The sequence below is a fragment of the Nipponia nippon genome, unplaced genomic scaffold, assembly GCF_047370975.1.
Source record: "Nipponia nippon isolate SJK-2023a ecotype South Korea unplaced genomic scaffold, ASM4737097v1 scaffold_13, whole genome shotgun sequence".
NCBI classification, from domain to species: domain Eukaryota; kingdom Metazoa; phylum Chordata; class Aves; order Pelecaniformes; family Threskiornithidae; genus Nipponia; species Nipponia nippon.
Genome location: NW_028262324.1, coordinates 1,380,413 through 1,398,724, shown reverse-complemented (window position 1 = coordinate 1,398,724; position 18,312 = coordinate 1,380,413). Strand labels below are relative to the sequence as shown.

Sequence of the window (18,312 nt, the reverse complement as noted above, 5' to 3'; positions counted from 1 at the left end):
GCAAGGGGATCTGCCGATCCCTGCCTCCTGCTTCCCCACGGGCGCAGACCTGGGCACCGCGCCGGAGCCAGCCGGGTGAGCCGGAGGGCGCGCGTCCCCGTGCACTGCCCGCGGTGCCCGGCTCTCCCTGCCCCGCCACTGGGCAGCGGACGCTGATGGCAGAAGCTCTCTGGGTGCAATCACTGCAGGCTTTTTCTCTTGCAAAGCAACTTCTTGGGTGCTGGGGGCCGGGGAGCTGCGCAGGGGCTGGTTCATCCCAGCGCTTTGGGAAAAGGCCGGCTGTCACGTCTCCTCGGTCAAAGCCCAGCCTGCCCATGCAGACATCCCACCTCATCCCAGACCTGCCAGTTCGGAGGAACGAGGCAACAGCAAAGGCTGAACCCCTTGGCTTCACAGCAGGGGTTTTTGCTCAAGTTCTTTTTTGCTTTTTTTTTTTAGGATTTTTGTTTTTTTAAATACACTCCGCATCCCCCTTGGGATTGTGCGATACAAGAACAAACACATGCTTTACAATAACCTAGCAATAACAATGCCACGTAGCTACTGTGCGTCCCCGTGCCCCGTCCGAGCGCTGCAGCCCTCCGGCTGTTCACTTCTTGTTGGCAATCTGCTTTTCCAAATCTTGGAGCCTGGCTGTCATCTGAGCAAGTGAACGTGCTAAGGAAACAGCGTGAGCCGGACGGTCTGGTACGCAAACGGCTTTTTCCCCTTGAAGGAACCTAAAATTTTTCCCACTCCCATTTATCCATCCCTTCCTTCCCTGCATGTGGGCTGTCCCCAGGCTGCCCTGTACCCCGGCAAGCCCAGGCATCACCCCAAAGGATATTTTTCTCCGTCAGGCTCTGCAGGATGGCCACGGTGTTTGTCTGGAACTGCACCAGCGCTTCGCACTCGCAGGGGCTGCGGATCTCCGTCTCCCCTTTGCCCTCCTCTGTGACCGTGGGGGTTTGGGTGCAGTCAGAGGCATAGCCCTGGGTGCCTGGCTCTGCCCTGCTCCCGCGCAGCATGAGTCCCTTCTCCCTGCAGCCACCCGCCAGGGCTGGACCTGAGCCTTGGGGCTCTCCCATTTTCGCCTTTTTCCAGCCTTGCTCCTTTGCACCAAGCTCCATCCCTGCTAGCCCAGCAAGCTCGCTGCCAGGCATCCCACCAGCATCCCGCGGAGCTGGGGTGGTCACAGCATGCCGAGGACAGCCAGCGCGGAGCTTTGGTTCGCCTTCGAGCCGGGGTGGCGGGGGGGACGCTGACCCCACATCTGCAGCCCCATGGGAGCCCCCAAGGGTCCCAAGAGCACTGGGGAGCCCCAGCCTGCTCCAGGGCAGGGAGACCTTCACAGTGACCCATCGTGGTCCTCCTGCACCCGGCAGCAGCAGAAGCGCAGGTCTGGACGAGAAGACAGGCCATCCTCGGAGCTGGGGCAGCATCCCTCGAGGCAGGGTGCGACCCCAGACTCTGCCCGTGCAACAGCACTGGGGCGGCCGCTCACACGCCGTCCCTTTTGCATTGAACCCCCCAGCTCCACCTGCTCCTTTCGCAGTCCCTCCCTGAAACCCACCTCTATACCCACCACAGCCTGGGGAGGTTGAGATACCCATGGCTCACAGCAGCCCTGGGGCACGAGACACAGGATGACAGCCACACAAACCACCCCACCCGCTCTGCAGGGAAAGGAGGGCTCCCACCTGGGCAGATGTTCAGCTTGAAGTTCTCCACGAGGTGGGTCATGGTGGTGAAGTCTGCTGAGTAGGAGAAGTGCTGCTCAACCGGTTCGGAGGCGATGGCTCTCAGCTCCTCTTCCACAGCCTTGCCAACACCCACGGCAAACATGACGATCCCTGCGCGGCAAGGACAGATCCTGAGCGCTGTGCCAGCCACCCCACATCAAGCAGCCCCAAGCCCAGAGGGAGCAAAGCTGAGGATGCAGGATTTCCCCTGGGCTTCCCAAATACATCGCAGGAATTTGGGAAGGATGGGCAGGAGCACAGCAACACTGCTGCGGTGCAGGCTGCTGCATGAAGGGTGCTGCCCAGAGCACCCTGCGACCATGGCAGAGGCAGGTCTGCCCCTGCGGACCCAGGCGATGCAGCACCCTAAGGCTGGATGCTGCAGTCTCCCCAAGAGCCAGCCACCCTGAGGAACCATCCTGAGATGCCCAAAGCATTGCAATTGGGGGTTCCCCAGCTGCCCGCACCTGACTCCTTTGCTCTCCTGGCCCATTCAGATATGTCGTCCTGGGAGCGCCCGTCCGTGAAGACGAGCCCGATTCTGGGCACGTTGTGGGAGAGAGGCCTGGCACCTTCCAGCTCAGAGAAGCTGTGCTCCACCATGTGCTTGAGGGCAAGGCCCGTCATGGTGCCTTTCTCCATGTACTCCACCTCCATCACCGCCTTCTTGATCTCGTCCGCACTGTGGTACTTGTTGAGGGGGAACTCGGTGCGGACACGGCTGGAGTACTGCACCAGCCCCACCCGTGTGCCATGGGGGGACACCTCCAGCAGGTCCACGATGCGGTTCACAAACTGCTTCACCAGCTCGAAGTTCTGGGGCCGGACGCTCTTGGAGCCATCGATCACCATCACCAGGTCGACGTGCCCAGCCCTGCACTCTGCAGGCAGAGGGGGAAGGTGAGAAGGGACCGGCTTGGCTGGGCACCGTCAGGGTGCAGATGCCCAGGGCTGGGGCAGGGCGTGGACCCCCTGGATCTGCAGCGGGGGTGAGGCCGGAAAGTGGGGCAAAGCGTGCCCAGGGGTCTCAGCCCAAAAACCTCCACTGCCACCCTACCATCCCCTGAAAATCCCTCCTATGTCTCCCTTTTCCTGAACCTTTCCTCAAAGCTCCTGTTGCATCTTCTGGGCCATGTCTCTGACGACACAAGCCCGCATCCCTCCCCGCAGCAGCCGGGGCGCTTCCCCAAGCCCAGCCAGCTCTCCATCCTCTTCCAACCCAGCTCAGACAAAGTCCCACTTAGAACCCCAGCCTACTTTCAGGTAAGTCCTCGCCAGGAGCACAGAGCCCAGACGAGGAGGATGCCAAGAGCTGTGTCCTGGTACTCACTGCTGCACGCCTTGCCATCAGCCTGGAGCTGCTGGCCCTCGGGGCACACGCAGCGGTAGGAGCCCTCGGTGCTCACGCACTTGAACTCGCAGCCGTGATCCACCCCATTGCAGAGGTCGGTGGCTGAAAGACAAGCCAAGGGCACAGGGTTATCCCTGTCCAGGCCGGGTGGCCCAGGAATAGCCCTTCCCCTGGGGACCAGGCAGGACAAGGTAGCTGCCGTACACCGCAGCCTGTGCTGTGCCGCTGTGCCGGGACGTACCCCTGCAGGACCTGCTGTCGGGCTGCAGCGTGAACCCGCTGCGGCAGCGGCAGTAGTGCCCGTTGGGGATGCTCACGCACTCGTGCTGGCAGCTGTGGTTTCCGAAGCTGCAGTAATCGATCACTGGCGAGAGAAGGAGAAAGGTGGGCAGAAAGGGAAAGACAAAAGAAGAGGGAGAGCGAGAAGCAAATGAAGAAGGGACAGGAGAGGGACACTTACTACTGCAGCTCTTCTTGTCCTGGCTGAGGTAGTAACCCGCGCGGCAGCGGCACGAGTACGAGCCACGAGCGCTGACGCACTGGTGCTGACAGCCGTGTCTCCCATCTGCACAGGCGTCGATGGCTGCGGGGGAACAGGACACCTGTCACCCTCCTGTCCCGGTCTCCCCGGGGCAGCCGAGCAGGGACTGCTCCAGGGCTTCAGGGAAGCTCCCAGCACCCTGAGACAAGGAGGAAAAGTCCCAGGGCGGTGGCCAGAACTGACCAAACAGCTTTGCACTCAAAATACAGGGCCAAAACACCGTGTACTTGGGCTGGGACATGCGTCCTCTGGTACCCGCTGCCTGGAGCTCCCTCGGGTGACAGGCAGCTGGTCGTGCCCACGTGAGCCCCGGGTGTCCCACCCCGGAGAGGTGACCAGGATTTAGCAGTGCTGACCACCATCCACAGCCGTTACAGACCCAAGAGGCAGCACCCAGGCTGCTGCTGGCCTTGCGGGGTCCTCTGCTGCCTTTCACTTTCCTTTCATGAGACCTGTAACTACAAGTCCTCTACGAGATTTAGGATAAAAAGAGGGTTTTTACAGGAGCAGGTCTTTCCATCCACGTTGAGCCTGTAGCCTGGGTTGCACTCGCAGTAGAAGGAGCCAGGGGTGCTGACGCAGCTGTGCTGGCAGCCGTGCTCCTGCTCCACGCACATGTCCACCCCTGCAAGACAGAAAGGGCATCAGAGCAGCCCACGGGCACCCCAGATGTGCGGAGACTCCGGCTCCAGCACCCACCCTGTCCCCGTAGCTGAACCCACCGGGATGACCTGCGTGGCCCCAGCCCTTCCAGCCCCAGTGCTCACCCACTGATTTCCAGTGCATGGACAGGGACACTGCACGGGGCAGGTTTCTGAACTGCCTCGGCTTTCAGATCTACCCGAGTACTAAACCAGCGCTCAATATTAATTGACACTGTTGACAGCTTGAGCTGAGTAAGCGAAAGCTTGAGCTCAGCTGGAACATGCTGAAGGAGCCAGGTCTGTGTGTCTGTGCGGCCAGGAGCCTGCGGAGCTGGCCGGGATGCGGACGCAGGGCAGGCAGGCAACAGGCAGGGCGTTGTAAGCAAAGGCGTCAGGCACAGGAGCACATCAGGGCCCCGGGGGGCAATATCAGCCCTGGACCCCTGCCCCAGCAAGCGGGGACACACCATGGCACTAACGCAGCCCCGCAGGCACGTATGTGCCCCTGGCTGGGAAATGCTGCCTGAAAGAGGCTGGCAGCTGCCTTCTGCCCTTCCACAGATGCCAGAGAGCGTGAGCAAGGTCTCGCCAGCCCGCTGCAGAGCCGGGTCTCCGGCAAAGCCCGCCAGTACGGAGGGGGACAGGCAGGTCCCAGCCTGTGAGCTCCCGACCCGCGCCAGCATGGCCACGGTGTGAACCAGCCTGCCGGCTCCCAGCCGAGACCGGCCGGACGCTCCAGAGCAGCACCACGCGGCCAGGGCTTTATTAAACACAAATGTGCATTTGGCAGATGCCATGCACGTGTCTGCATAGGAGGGGACCCTGCTAGAGCTACGTCGAAATGTATGCGGGGCTCTGGGATGTGACACCCGTCCCCATCGCACCCAGGGAAACAAGCTCCACATTGTCTGCTCTTTAATATTCCTATCACTGCTGCCACGATGTCCTGGCTTGGGGCAGAGCTACCAGGCACAGATGAAGAAGAGCGCTTGCTTGCAATGCTTTTGAAGCTTTCTTTATCTTGCCCAGCAGAGGAAAGGTGAGCAAGAAGAAGGGCCGTCTGTCCCAGCATCCCATCGTGGAGGCCGCTTCCCTGTCCACGCTGCTCCTAGCAAAGGCAGCCACCCCAAACACCCTCTGAAGGTCACCTTCTAGCCTGGATGAGGAGCAGGCACCAGGGCAACCCTTGCCACCCCGCAGCCCTGGCTCTCACCCACCGCAGAGCTTGTCCTGGAACTGCTTCCCAAACTGCTGGATGAGCTCGAAGGACTCTACCAGGAAGACGTGCTCCTCCAGCGGCGGCGAGGCCATGGCCCGCAGCGAGTTCATGTCTGCCCGCTGGATGCCTACAGCATAGATCTCGATGCCAGCATTCCGGGCCTGGGTGGCCACCTCAGTGACACGGTCCTGGGGCCGTCCGTCCGTCACGATGATGGCGATGCGGGGGATTTTCTTGTGCAGAGGGCGTGCGCCCTCCTGCGTGGTGAAGGCCACATTCATGGCGTACTGGATGGCCAGCCCCGTCATGGTGCCCTGGGCCAGCGGCACAATGTTGTTGATGGCCTCCTCCATGTCCGCCCGCGTGAAGAAGGTCTTGAGGGAGAAGATGTTCTGCACCTGGCTGGAGTACTGGATCACCCCCACCCGCGTGGCATTGGGGCCCACGTCCAGGCTGCCGATGATGTCCATCATGAACTGCCGCATGGTCTCAAACTCGAAGGGGCGCACGCTGCGGGAGCTGTCGATCACAAACATGATGTCCAGGGGACCCGTCCTGCACTTCAGGGCTGGAAGAGGGCAAAGAGATGGTTCAGCCTCACGGCTGCCTGTGGGGAGCAGGGCTGGGAGCGGAGACATCCCCGTTGGGTGGCTGGAGGGGTGCTCAGTGCAAATGGAGAGGGCAGGTCTGGGCAGCCCCCACAGACCAGCACTTTGCCCCTGCCAAATAAACCCGTGGAGGGTGCTGGCAGAGCGGGAGCAGGGACAACAGGCAGGGGAGACATGCCCTGGCCGTGGGGCTGTGGGGAAATGGCACTGTCCCCTCCTCCCCGACACTGTCCCTGCAGCCAGACCCAGCTCCTGCTCCCTGCCTTTTCACAGCTGACAGCCCCAGAGGCTGTAGAAATGCCCCTCTGTCGGCATCTGCCTTGGCCAGGTTTAGGCACAGGTTTAGGCAGCGGCAAATCAGAGCATTAAAGTGTAAAGCAGCCAGCCCTCGCGCTGTCCTCTGCAAGCTGCAGCTCCTGCTCCAGACCCCTGCACTGCGCAGGCTCCTGCTGCTGCGGTGCCGGGCATGAAAACACTGCTTTGGGCAATTCTTCTGTTCCCCCGCAGCTCCAGCCTCCCCTGTTTTACTGCATTTTGACAGTTTCTGCCTACAATGAGGGCTTGCTTTGTTGGTTTGGGTTTTTTTTTAAGGGCAGAAAATGAGACAGTGAAAAGCACAGCTCAGGGCGCGCACATGGCGGAGATGGAGCCAAAGAGCCTCTCTTGGACATATGGGTGCTACTTCCAGTGCAAACCAGGCGAGCGTTTAGCAAGTGAAATGCCAATGAACATATTTTGCTTGGCTTGCATGCACCCAAGCCTGGAAGAATCTGGCCCTAATGGTAAGCAAACACTTTGAGTCCCCTTGGGACGGTGCCCAGACCCGGGCTGTCAGCTCAACTGCTCTGAAGGTCTCAGAGACATACCCACTCCTTTCTTTGTTCGGTGCCTTCACTGTTATTAAACTGGAATTGTTTTTGTTCCCTCTGCCCCGGGAGGAGAGAGGCTGGTGCCCCTGGCTTTGCTTTGTCCCCCCATCAGGAGACCCATGGAGGGAGGGGGGCCCCCTCATGCCTGTGCCTCCTGCCGAGGTCGGAGCCTGCGGGCAGGAGGGCAATGAGCCCTGAGGCTCGGCTGGGCCAAGGCTGAGGACGTGACCGGAGAAAGTGGCACCGGAGCCACTGTGCTGGGTGTGGCTTGGGCTCCCACTCACTGGGCAGCGCTGGGAAGTTCAGGTCCCACGCCTGGGGGGATCCTCCATCCTCCTGGGGCTGCCCCCGAAGAAGCAGCATCAGGTCTCCCCACCTCAAGCAGCAAGCCATCCTCCGAGGGCTTCATGGCCCTGACAGACTCACTTCTCTCTCCTGCAGGCAATTCCCACCGGCCGGGGCTCACCTCCAGGTTTTGGTCTGGCTTCCAGCATCATCAGGAGAAGCAGGAGGAGAGGGACAATGGGCAGGAGCTTCATCATGGCACTGCCAGACCACACGGCTCCGGGGCTGGGGGGGACTCGCTGCGGGGAGAAGACGACATTGCAGTCAGTGCTGAGGGTGGGCTGAGCCGCGGGGCCACGCTCACCTGTGCTGGGAGTCCCCAGGCAGTGCCAAAAGCCCTGAGCAGCAGCAGTTGGGACAGACTCATCCCCAAACTTCTCTGAACCCACGTGGGACTTCTCCCATTCAAGGACTGGCAGTCTCAGCACAGCTAAATTTCATTACAGTAGCAACTATCTGCCAAAGGGTCTGATTTTCTGCTCTGGGTGGAGCTGGCCATGGGACAAGCCTTATTTTCACTTGCAAACCAGGCGGATGGGATGTTCAGCCAAATGCTTTTTCACTGGCGGTGCGGCTGCTCTCCGCAGCCAGCCGGAGAGTGGGAAAGCTGCACCCGGGGCTGTGGAGCACCAGCCCTCCTGACGCTCCCTCTGCGCGGCAACGTGCTGGGAAGAGAAGCCCCCAGATGAAACGCCAGCACAGACAAAACCTACTCAGAAGTCTCTCAAAGTCACTGGCAAAGACCATTTTTCCAAGAAGCTCCATAAATTTATTCTCTACCTTTTTCCAAGCTACCTTTGGAGAGCAGGGAGCAGAAGCCACCGCAGGCACAGGGCGTACTGGTGCCCACGCAGATGGGCTGCCACCCGTCCCCCCAGGCAGGGTGCTGGGTGAAGCCTGCTGCTCTCCTTCTTCGCAACACCCCGGCGGACCCCACTGCTCTGTCACCAGCGCTTTGCGGCTCTCCCCGTCCTGCTGGCTTTTCCAAGGCACGCTCCGCACCCCAACAGTTTTTCATGCATTTGAGGTGGGATAGTTGGGGGAAAGACATTCAGACCGGTTACCCAAAACCTCAGCTTGTCACTTGCCTCCCTCCCTGCCCGCCTCTGTCTTGCCTTGCCTTGCCTTTCCCTGCCCTTGCCTGGCTCCTGCAGGGACACGGATTTATTTACTTTATTTATGTTCCAGCTCCGGTTGGAAACCCAAGGTGCCGGGGGGGGAAATGCCACAGTTAACGCTGCTTCCCCTGGGAGACGTGCAGCGCTGCGGCCGGGCACAGGTACTGGAAGGGTGCTTTTAAAAAAAAAGCACATGGAAATTAATTTTATCGGTAGTTATCAGCCGATATTTATTTAGCCCCAGGAGGTCTCAGTTGTAATTCATCACCAGGGTTGCCATTTAATTGCTCAGTGGTTACGTGCAGCCCTGAACCTCATGTATTTGATAGCAGCAATGCTGATAATAGGTTTCACAGCTGCATCTTAAAATTGTCGCCAGACTCAGTGTTCACACCTGAAAAATGATATTGAAGAATTAGGACAGAAAAGGAAGCTGGGATCCAGAATACCAGTCTGAAAGTGGGAGACACGGCCTTTTCCCAGGGAGCGTGAGCAGCCCAGGACGTGGCGGCTCCGCAGCAGGCGTCGGGAGCTCCTGCAGAGCCGCGTGGTGCGGGGGCCGGCGGATTGCTGTGGGCTGCAGGGCCGAGGGCAGGCGTTTTCTGGGAAGCCGCGGGGCCGAGGCGAGCATCGCTTTGTGGCCCGCTGGCAGCGGCACCAGCCGGGAGCGTGTGGGTGCCTGTGCCCCCTCCCCAGAGCACCACGTGCAAGCGGAGGAGCAAATGGCCCCTCCTGTCCCAGCTTCGCTTCCCCATTTAGCAGATTCTTTTTCCAGCAATGCTTTTTTTTTGGGAGAAAGCACTCACTAACTGCTAAATATTTTGGGGACAGCTATGCCACCTCTAACGTTTCTGCAGCTCTCCGCTCTCCCAGCCTCCCTGCAATGGCAGGCTGGCATGCAGCCTGTGTCTCGCAGCATTCAGATAGCTTCAAAGCCAGCCCAGGGAGAGGAATGAGCTCTCGGGCCAGGAACCAAGGAGGAGAAAACCAGTTCACGACTGATCTATTTTTAACAGCATCTCAGCTTTGGATGAAGTCTTGGCACTCCCCGCGGCTGGAGGGGCTGATGCTGCCTGGACAGGGCAGGGCACGGCAGCTCAGCCGTGCATCCAGCACCGGTCCTGGCAGCAGAGACCCAGGCTGGGACAGTGCCCTGGTCCACAATTCAACAGAGCACCCAGCCCTGCCCCAGCAGCACGGCTGATGGGGACGGGGAGGCAAAGCTGACGGGACAGATGACCCCGAGCATCTCTCCCACCATCCCGTGCTGGGCAACTTCCCTGGCTACTCACTGTCCTCAATCCCCCGGGGCTGGCAGCACCAGGCTGACTTGCAGCCCCGTGGGGGTTCCCCCCACCCCAAAGGCTCCCACGCCCCCCAGCCCCCGTCACCACCCGGAAGTGGGAGGGAGATGGGTGGGAAGCGACCGGCTGGCAGGCAGGTGCTGTGAGGCAAGGCAAACACGGCGCCGGCTGCAGCGCCAGAGACCTTGAGATAACGCTGAGTTATAAAGGAAAAAAGGTCCAGGCGGGGCGAGCGCTGCCGGCTGGGCTGGCTCAGCCAAACCCTGCGGCGGCTGAGCCGAGAGGGACCCTTGGACCATCTCCTGACCCTTCTGAGCAGCGCAAGGGGAAAACCAGGCATCGCTTGTCCCTGCTGAAGGAGATGCTCAGTACATGGCACAAAGAGGGTGACCAAGGGAAGAGCCACGTGTAAGGACAGAAGGGTCGGCAATGACCCCAGCCTCCTCTTGACTCTCCTCGTGATCTTGGACAAGGAGGACATGGAGATGAACTCCCAGAGGCAAACAGGTAAGCTGGCATGCCTTCCTTGGGCACCTTCCCATGGCACCTCTGCCAGCAGCGCTGCCCCCAGGGCGCTTGCATCCCTCCCCACTCCGCCACTTGTCCGTCTGCTCTCCCTGCCAAGTGCTGAGTCTCGGGAAAAACAGCCGCTTCGGGTTTCAGCGTGGCCTCCTTGGCAGCTCTCGCCTGGCTACAGGTTAACAGAAATGCTCTGAATATTCCCCTTCTGATTCACCCGCGCAGGTCGGACCTGGGCGCATCCTCCCTAGGCAAGCCCGAAGGAGAGGGCATGGCAGGGAGCAGGGCGAGGGATGCAGCCGGCTCTGTGCCCTCCTCGTTGTGACAGGGGTGGGGGCTTTATATATTGAATTGTGGAGGGGATGAAGTAGATGGAGAAAGAAGGGGTGAAAGGCTCAGGAGGTGGCCGTGCATTCACAGCCCAGGAAAAGCCCCGACCGTAGCGTCACAAGGAGGAAAGCAGGTTGTGGACCACGGCTGTGGAGTCATGAGCCAGGTCTCAGGTACAACCACATGCAAGATTTCATACATCTGGGCACATCAACCTTTTGTTTTGATTTTTGTTTACGGCAAAACCCACACAACTCCAGCCACCCGCCTGGGCTTGGCAGACCTTTGGCACGTTGTGGGAGCAGCAGCAGCAGCTCCGCCCTGGCTCCAGACCCCGCGAGAAGCCAGGATGAGGGATCGCCGTGCATCGCAAGGAGCGGGGCACAGCCAGGGGCCTCTGACTGAGCACGCCGTTACCCAACACGAGCAAAGCCGGAGGGCTGCCCCATTGCGGCGTGCCCGTGCATGGGAGGAGGCACGCACGGTGTGCCTGGGCATGCATGGCAGGGGTGCCTGGCACTGATGCCGCATGTGCTACCAGCTAACAGCACATATTTCTGTGCTGGAAACCTTGGCCAATGGTAGAGCAGCCCTAGACGTGATGTTCCTGAGACTCATCCGCCTCGCCTGCCTCTCCACGTACCCTGTTTTGTTCTGCAGGGCTTTTCTTTGCGGAGACTCAAGCAGGCAGTTCTGGCAGGCCATAATTCAACTCCCACATCGGAGTTATTTGATGAAAGTGTCAAAAAAAAAAACCAAAATAGGCTCAGGAGCCTGGACACAGACTCCTTGTGCTTAGGACACCAGAGTCACGCCAGGACAACAGCAGAAAGACAGCAAGAGCTGGCCTCAGGCTGGAGGATGGGGAGACAAATTTTCATGTCCTCAGCAGGACAGCAAGTCATCCTTCAGGTCTGTGCCCGAGAGAAAGGCTGCCCAAAAAGTGCATGTGGACCAAGAGAGGATGACCGAAGCGTGTCTTGCCCCAGGCATGGGGGACAACAAAGCAACCAGAGCTCCCTGGAGAGAGGCAGACAACTTACATCAACCTGGAGGCACCTCTTGATGTCAGATTTTGCTGTGGAAACCCCGATGGATGGCTGGCGCATGCTTTGCAACGTCTCACATATATTTGCAAGACCGTCGAGCTGTGTGAACGGATGAGGCCCGGGACGGGACAGCCCTGGAGCTGGATCCGCCCTCTCCTGGAGGGCTGCCCAAAGGTTGGCTTCTCCCAACACAATCCCCAGTCTCAAGGTGCTCCCTGCCTGCAGGTGCACAGCTCCCAGCGGTGCCTCTGCTGCCCGTGAGCGCTGAATCTACCCTCAGGACCATTTTACAGGCAGCGTTGACCTTGCACTCAATCACAGCTCTAGTGTCTCAGTGCTCATCCTCCGCGGCAGCTGGGTGACGAGGTGCAAATCCCACGAGAGAGGACAGCAGTGCAGTTTTCAGAGCAAGGAAGAGTCAGGGAGCACAAGCACATCAAGACCAGGGAAACGGCATGAATTTCCAGCCCAAAATGGTTTTTTCCCCCTTTTCAAGGACTGATGTGTCTTGGTTCTTCCCAAACACACGTGTGGGAGAACAAGAGCAGACTCTTTCCAGGACATCACAGTCCTCTCCGGTTACAACGCTGTGGCAGCTTTACTAGGCCAAGTGCCACCTGGAAGGACACGTTGTTTGAAAAATAAGGCTGTGTTTCTCAAACAGCACATCACAGCTTCAAACCCAAGAGGAGCAAATCGGCAGGAGTGCTGTAACAGGAAAACCTTGCGGGATGCAGAAGGGACTTCTCTTTCTCTCCCTTGCTCCCCCGAAAGCCAATTCCCCGTTTTATGGGGCCCGCTCCTGCACTCCCCAGGACTCGGATATTCACAGGGAGGGCGGGAGGAAGACGGGTTTCTTGTCCAGGTCCATTTGCAGGCTGAGCGACAGCCGTCTTTGTCTCACAGCTCATGGCCTTAACATCATCCAAGTCCCGACAGGCTTATACAATGAGACGACATTTGAAGCCCCCTTGGGAGGGAAATGCTGGGTGCGGCAATGGACAGAGCATCCCCTTTCAGATGTTCTCCATGACAGCACATGTGGTCTTTCTCTGCCACCAGCCTACCTCTAAAAGACCTCCCAGCGCTCTGCAACTCAGCTAGGAGGAAAGCCTCTTGCCCAGCCAGCCTCTGGACTGAACCACGCCGTACCTGGGCTGCTGCGGCCACAGCTGGCAAGGATAAATGCCATATTCACTTGCAAATTAAACACGGCCTTTCGAAGCGCGTGTTAAAGATCCAGCCAAGAGGAAAGGATGGTCAGCCAATTCCCCTTGTTCAACTAATCGTGTCAAGAGATGGCTCCTATTTCAGGACTGCTGGTGGCATTTCTCTGTTCCTCTCCATCCCACGCAGACCTCAGGCTGCACTTGTCCCCTGAGCTGCATGACAGGCAAACTCAGCCCTGCTCCTAACTGGTATTTTAAGCAAAACTAGATGGATCTTGGAATACTTTTAGATTTTGAGGAAGAGCGATCAACAGGGGGAAGACCCACCTTGCTGACTCTCTTTAAAAAGCAAATGCTCTTCTGCAACCGGGCCCCTGGAGGAGAGCTGAACTGGGCCAAGAGACTTCCAGCTGGGGAGAGAAGGAGGTCTGGGCCATCCAGAAGCTGAGGCAGCAATCCATTGCCCAAGTTCTTCTTCTGGGAGGAAGGTGTTAGAGAGCATTTTTTTTTCCCCAGAAATATGCATGTTCAGCCACAAAGGAAACAGAAATGTCCCGGAGCAGCTCCTGGGCCGGTGCAGAGTTTGTCAGCTGAGCTCCTGATGCAGCAGAGCCGGTATCTCTAAGCAATGAGATTGACAGTTACTAACAGGACGTCTGTCTCCCAAATCTGCTGGGACCAATATCCCCAGCTGACCTCCAGCAAGCTTACACGGCACAGACAACCACAGAGAGCGCCTGCTATTTCAGCCCCGCAATCATACATCCATTGCCTGACCTCCTTCTCTAAATCTTTATATCATATTTCTCACTCTGGAGACGTGACTCAATGTGTTGGCATAAGGAAACACGCCAGGAGAATATTCTTGTGCCTCTCCCCTTTATCCTACCCATCCCTATGTGCTTAATTGAAATAGCAGAAAGTGAGGAGCGTTTGGCGGCTGCAGAAAAGCATGCGGAGACTTTTCGGCCCTCCTCAAGACAGAAAAGCAAGCTGGTTGAATTCTGCCTAGATACTTTTCACAGGGAGAACCCCACAGGTAGCAGGGGAAACTGCTCCCACCTAACCTGACGGCTGCCGCGTCCCTCTGACGGCAGGGCGGTGGGAGAGCTGCTGTTCCAGGACCAGGATGCTGTCAGCCCACCGGAGATGCACCAGAGAAGGACTTGCAGAGCGCGGCAGTGGCCTCACTTCTGCCCGCACCGAAGAGCAGGTGCCCTGGGGACCCTTGTGCCTCAGCATCATCCCGTCGCCGTCAGCACGCACAGACGCTGTGTGGAAACCTCCTGCGAGACCTCCCCAGGGACTCAGGGCAGCACTTGGGGCCATGGCTGAGGACCGCTTGACCTCAACCCCCACGTGAGATTAGCCCTTTCTGGTCAACCGGTGAGCAACTAGTCGAGATCATCTAATTCTGCTGCATCTACCGAGTTCCTGCCGAAGGTGCCTACGAGGTCTTCGCTTCCAGGACAGATCAGGGAACAGCCCGAGGTTGCTTCACTGAGGCTTTCAGGCCTCATGAGGCTCTCCAAGGAGAGTCCTACAGCATGGCATGAGGAACCAGAGACCAGAAGCGTCAAAGCCACTTTCTCAAGACTGTGGGAAGCTGGTGGCAGAGCCAGGACATGGGCTGGCTCTCCCACCTGCATCCCGGGATGAGGGGACAGACCCAGCCAGGGTGAAGCAAGGGCACTTCGGACAGGCGAGGGAAGGTCCAGACGTGCTCTAGGGAACCTGGGCACGGGGCAGCCGCTCTCAGCCCGTCATCTGCCTCAACAGCTTGACATGAGAGGTTCAGCAGATGACAGGGAGAGTGAAATGGAGGAGCGGTAGTGAGATTGCTGCCTGGCATTTGAGCGCAGACTGAAATGTTTTGTGTCACTCTCGTCCTGGCTGCCACTGTTAAAGCCGAAGGAAGATGCTGTGAAAAGAGAAGAACGAGGGGGATGTCTAACGTGACATTTTGGGGCAGCCATCCAAGTCCAGCTGCCAGTGTAGGAGCTGTGAATTCCCAAAGGCAGGGTTTTTCCATCTTTTTCAGCTTGTGGACCCTGCTAATTTTCCAGCCAAGACACAGACTCTTGTAGAGCAGGTTACCTCTGCTGTCAACAGCTCTGCTCCTACTCATTCCTGCCATAGACCATGGACTCCTACGGGTCCGCCGACTACAACTCAAAGACTCCCGCATTTACACATTGGCAATCAACCAGCGAAGCAGCATGACACAGCCCAGAGACGGGAAGGCTGAAGTCTGGAGAGAAACCGAGTCACTGCCACCTCTCTGCAAGGGACCACAGCTGATCCCTACGGATCTCCCCGCTGGGCACCAGGGGGACCAGGTTAGCGATGGATTCATGTGTGCAGCCAGGGGCTTGGAAGGCCAGAGATCAGAAGTTTGCGGACAAAGAGACACAGGCAGAGGCAGAAAGTTGCTAGGGAAGATGGATCCGGCCTCCAGTAAAAAACACCAGGAAGGACAAGCTGCCCGAGAACCAGAAAGCTTCAGACACAGGATCAGGGACGGCAGCCCGGGGGCATTCCACAGGGACACACTGCCATAGCCATGCACCAGCCCCTGGAGTCTCCTGAGCGCACGTCTATACCCTCCCTGCTTTAACAGGGCTGGTTTTAAACCCTTCACATTTAACCAGGACAGGAGAGGGAACCGAAGCCGCCTGAGTGCTACAAAACGTCACGCGATACCTAAAGGCAGACCTGCGGTGCGAGCACCTCCCGCCAGCCCGCAGCAGGTCACAGCGCAGAGGCCGGGTCCCTGCGCCCGGCTGCTCGGGGAGCCCTTACGGCAGCCGCCGGCGGAGCCCCAGTCATCGGTTTGCTACTGCTGGAGCCCAAAGAGGAGAAAACACGGTGCCTGAGCGGTAACGACGAGCAGCAGGAGCACGGCTGGAGGAGACGCGGTGACGCCAGGCACAAGAGGGACTGGCTGCTTCGGGGGGAGCAGCTCATTTTTATAAGTTTCTTTATAAGCACCCTCAATCTTTTTTTTTTGCTGTGTTTCTTCTAGGTCCCCTTTACTCACTCGCAGTAGGGCTTGTCCGTAACTCACGTGTGCGCGTAGATACAAACAGACTTATCTCCCCCTCCGTGTCCAGCCCTATCCATCAAGCATTTGTAAATGGCATTTTATGAGCGCCGAGTTTTTAACAAGGCAGGCACGCTGCTCGGGAAGCGAACAAAGGGGCCCCTATTGGAAACTTTAAAGATGTTTAAACAAAGACTTCTCTTGAAAACCTTTAACCCCTAATGCCAACCTCAAGGGAAATGCTATGTTATGAGCAATCGGAGCACAAACATCTTCTGTGACCGCAGATTGCCTACAACGGGCTGCCTTGTTGGCTTCGTCTTTTCTGTCGGCTGCCGCCGCCAACAAGGGCAGCTCCCGAGCCCATCTTGTACTAATCACAGAAAACGCCTTTAATTCTTCAAGAAAAAAGCAAGTTACAACTTCCACAAAAATCAACAGCAGCTTTTTCCAGTCGGATGCAGCGATACCCTGCCTGCTTCGATGGAAAGTGGCGTTTCTGTACAAGCACCAGGGTCTCTTGCGTGCCCTCCAGACGGGAATCTGTATTTCGGATGAGGCCAAATTTATCCACATCCTGGTGGCAAATATCAGGGCTGAGATCCGGGAGCAGAGTGCCCCCCCCCCCTTTTTGCTGATATCAAATGCCAATCGAATGAATCCCTGCAGAGATCACAAGAATCTGCTTTCCACTTGTTACTGAGAACCTGCACGCTCGCCGCCTGGGATTAACTGCTCCCGCTCTTGGAAAAAGGAAAAAAAAAATCATCTTTACTATCAAGAGATGCCCGATAGATGCTGTGTCCCCCACAGGGAGGATTTCATAGTAACTTTATAAATAAACTGGGCTTGACTGAAGCACGACTCCCGCGGGTTTAGGCAGAGGAGGTGAAGTTGTGCGCCTTGTCTCAGAGTCAGGGCTCTGAAGAGGCTCCTCGCTCGCAGCCCCCTTCCCCCCAGGCCCACCACACACGCGGTGGCTTCCTTCGGAGCGGGACAGGCCCGTGGCCCGGCCAGCGCCCTCACCAACGCCGGTTCCCGCTCGGCACCGCTGCCTCCCAGATGGATTCGGCAGCTCCCTGCACGGCGGCAAGGGCTGTCCGCGCAGCGAGGGGGAAAACCCCGGCGGCGCACGTCCCACTGCACCGTCTATCTGCTCCGCTCCACTTACCTCGGACGGCTGCGTGTTAGCACAGATACGATGAGTGCAGAATAATCTGATTTTCCAAACAAGTTTTCCCATGTAATTGCTTGGAACAAAAGTGCCCAAAGCTAATTTTTCCCCGTGCAATGGTTGGAATTATAAGCCAAAGGTGGGTGATTGCTTGTGCAAACATATTTATGAGTACGCGCAGACCCAATTTTCCAGTCGTGCAGAAACAGTGCATAACAAACTTCGGGCGCACTTTTAAGCTTATCTTTTTGCAGGATCTCGAGCCCCTGTTGCTCAGTACGCCTTGCCCAGGTGTACCAGGCCTCATTATTCTCTGCTAAAAGAGATCCTCGATTGTGTAAGCAGGAACCTGCCCGAAAGCTAGGCAAAAGGTGAGCGGAGCAGGCAGGCAGCAAACTGCGCCGTCCCGACAGCGGAGAGGCGTTCACGTCCTCCGCGCAGGCACCGGAGGCAGAGCGGGGTACGGTGCCCGCTGGCTACCCCCAGCCCCGTGCTCGGGAGGGCAACCGCTGGCCCTGCTGCAGGGGGCCAAGCCCAGGCGGCCGGGGGGCTGCGGGAGGGCCCCAGCCCGCAGCTTTGGGGAATAAAACCCGTGTCAAGGGCTCTGCTCTTCCTCCCCCCGCCCCCGGCTTTGCTTTCTGCCCGTCGTGCCCAGGACGGCCGCTGCCCTCCCTGCCAGCCCCGCTCCAAGGAAAAGCCCCCCCGAGGCTGCCAGCCCCCGCGGCAGCGCTCGGCGCCGCGCACAGCATCGCAGCTCAGCCCCGCCGGGCCGGGCCGGGGCCGGGCTCACCCCCATCCTCATCCTCACCCCCATCCCCATCCCCATCCTGGGGCTCACCCCCATCCTCATCCTCACCCCCATCCTCGCCCCCATCCTCACCCTCCGCCTCCTCTCCCTTCCCTTCCCGCAGGGGCGGCGGTGCCCGCGGAGCCCCTCACTCACCCGTGCCGGCCGCGGAGCCGCTCCCCGCCGCGCTGCTGGCTCAGGTACGGCGGGGCGGGGCGGGGCGCGGTGCGGAGCGCGGTGCGGAGCGCGGTGGTGCGCGGGGCGGTGGTGCGCGGGGCGGTGGTGCGCGGGGCGGAGCGCGGTGGTGCGCGGGGCGGTGGTGCGCGTGGCGGAGCGCGGTGCGGAGCGCGGTGGTGCGCGGGGCGGTGCGGTGCGCTGCGCGGCGGCAGCAGCGCTGGGAGGCGGCGGGGCCCCGCGCGGTTTTTAACGGGGCGGGGAGCGGGGGGGCGGCGGGGCGGGCACGGCCCGGCCCCGGGGCAGCGCTGGGGACCGGGGCGGGGGGGTCCGGCCGCCGCCCCAGC

At 59.1% G+C, this 18,312-nt stretch overlaps 2 protein-coding genes across 2 annotated transcripts in view; one reads left to right on the top strand and one right to left on the bottom strand.

Annotated features, from left to right (window-relative positions):
* Window positions 1-589: 589 nt before the first annotated feature.
* On the bottom strand, window positions 590-18,048 carry MATN4 (matrilin 4). Its single transcript, XM_087749613.1, has 10 exons — window positions 17,948-18,048; window positions 7,420-7,537; window positions 5,475-6,044; window positions 3,533-3,655; window positions 3,314-3,436; window positions 3,052-3,174; window positions 2,189-2,602; window positions 1,680-1,832; window positions 815-931; window positions 590-657 (listed from the first exon to the last, which is right to left on the bottom strand). Exons 2-10 carry the CDS (start codon window positions 7,493-7,495, stop codon window positions 590-592), a joined length of 1,767 nt encoding a protein of 588 aa, XP_087605739.1. The 5' UTR covers window positions 7,496-7,537; window positions 17,948-18,048.
* Window positions 10,103-18,312, top strand: part of RBPJL (recombination signal binding protein for immunoglobulin kappa J region like) — a 21,147-nt gene continuing 12,937 nt past the window's right edge. The window contains exons 1-2 of the mRNA XM_087749614.1: window positions 10,103-10,227; window positions 17,916-17,991. Coding sequence (XP_087605740.1) covers window positions 10,200-10,227; window positions 17,916-17,991 — 104 coding nt within the window. The 5' untranslated portion in view covers window positions 10,103-10,199. The remainder of the gene's footprint in view (window positions 10,228-17,915; window positions 17,992-18,312) is intronic.

Excerpts from the sequence above, each read along its gene's own strand:
- MATN4 (XM_087749613.1), bottom strand. The coding sequence starts at position 7,495 with ATGATGAAGCTCCTGCCCATTGTCCCTCTCCTCCTGCTTCTCCTGATG. Across the intron at positions 1,833-2,188 it reads CAGGAGAGCAAAGGAGTCAG|GGATCGTCATGTTTGCCGTG; the intron begins GTGCGGGCAGCT and ends CTTGCCGCGCAG. Across the intron at positions 658-814 it reads GGAGAAAAATATCCTTTGGG|CACGTTCACTTGCTCAGATG; the intron begins GTGATGCCTGGG and ends CTGTTTCCTTAG.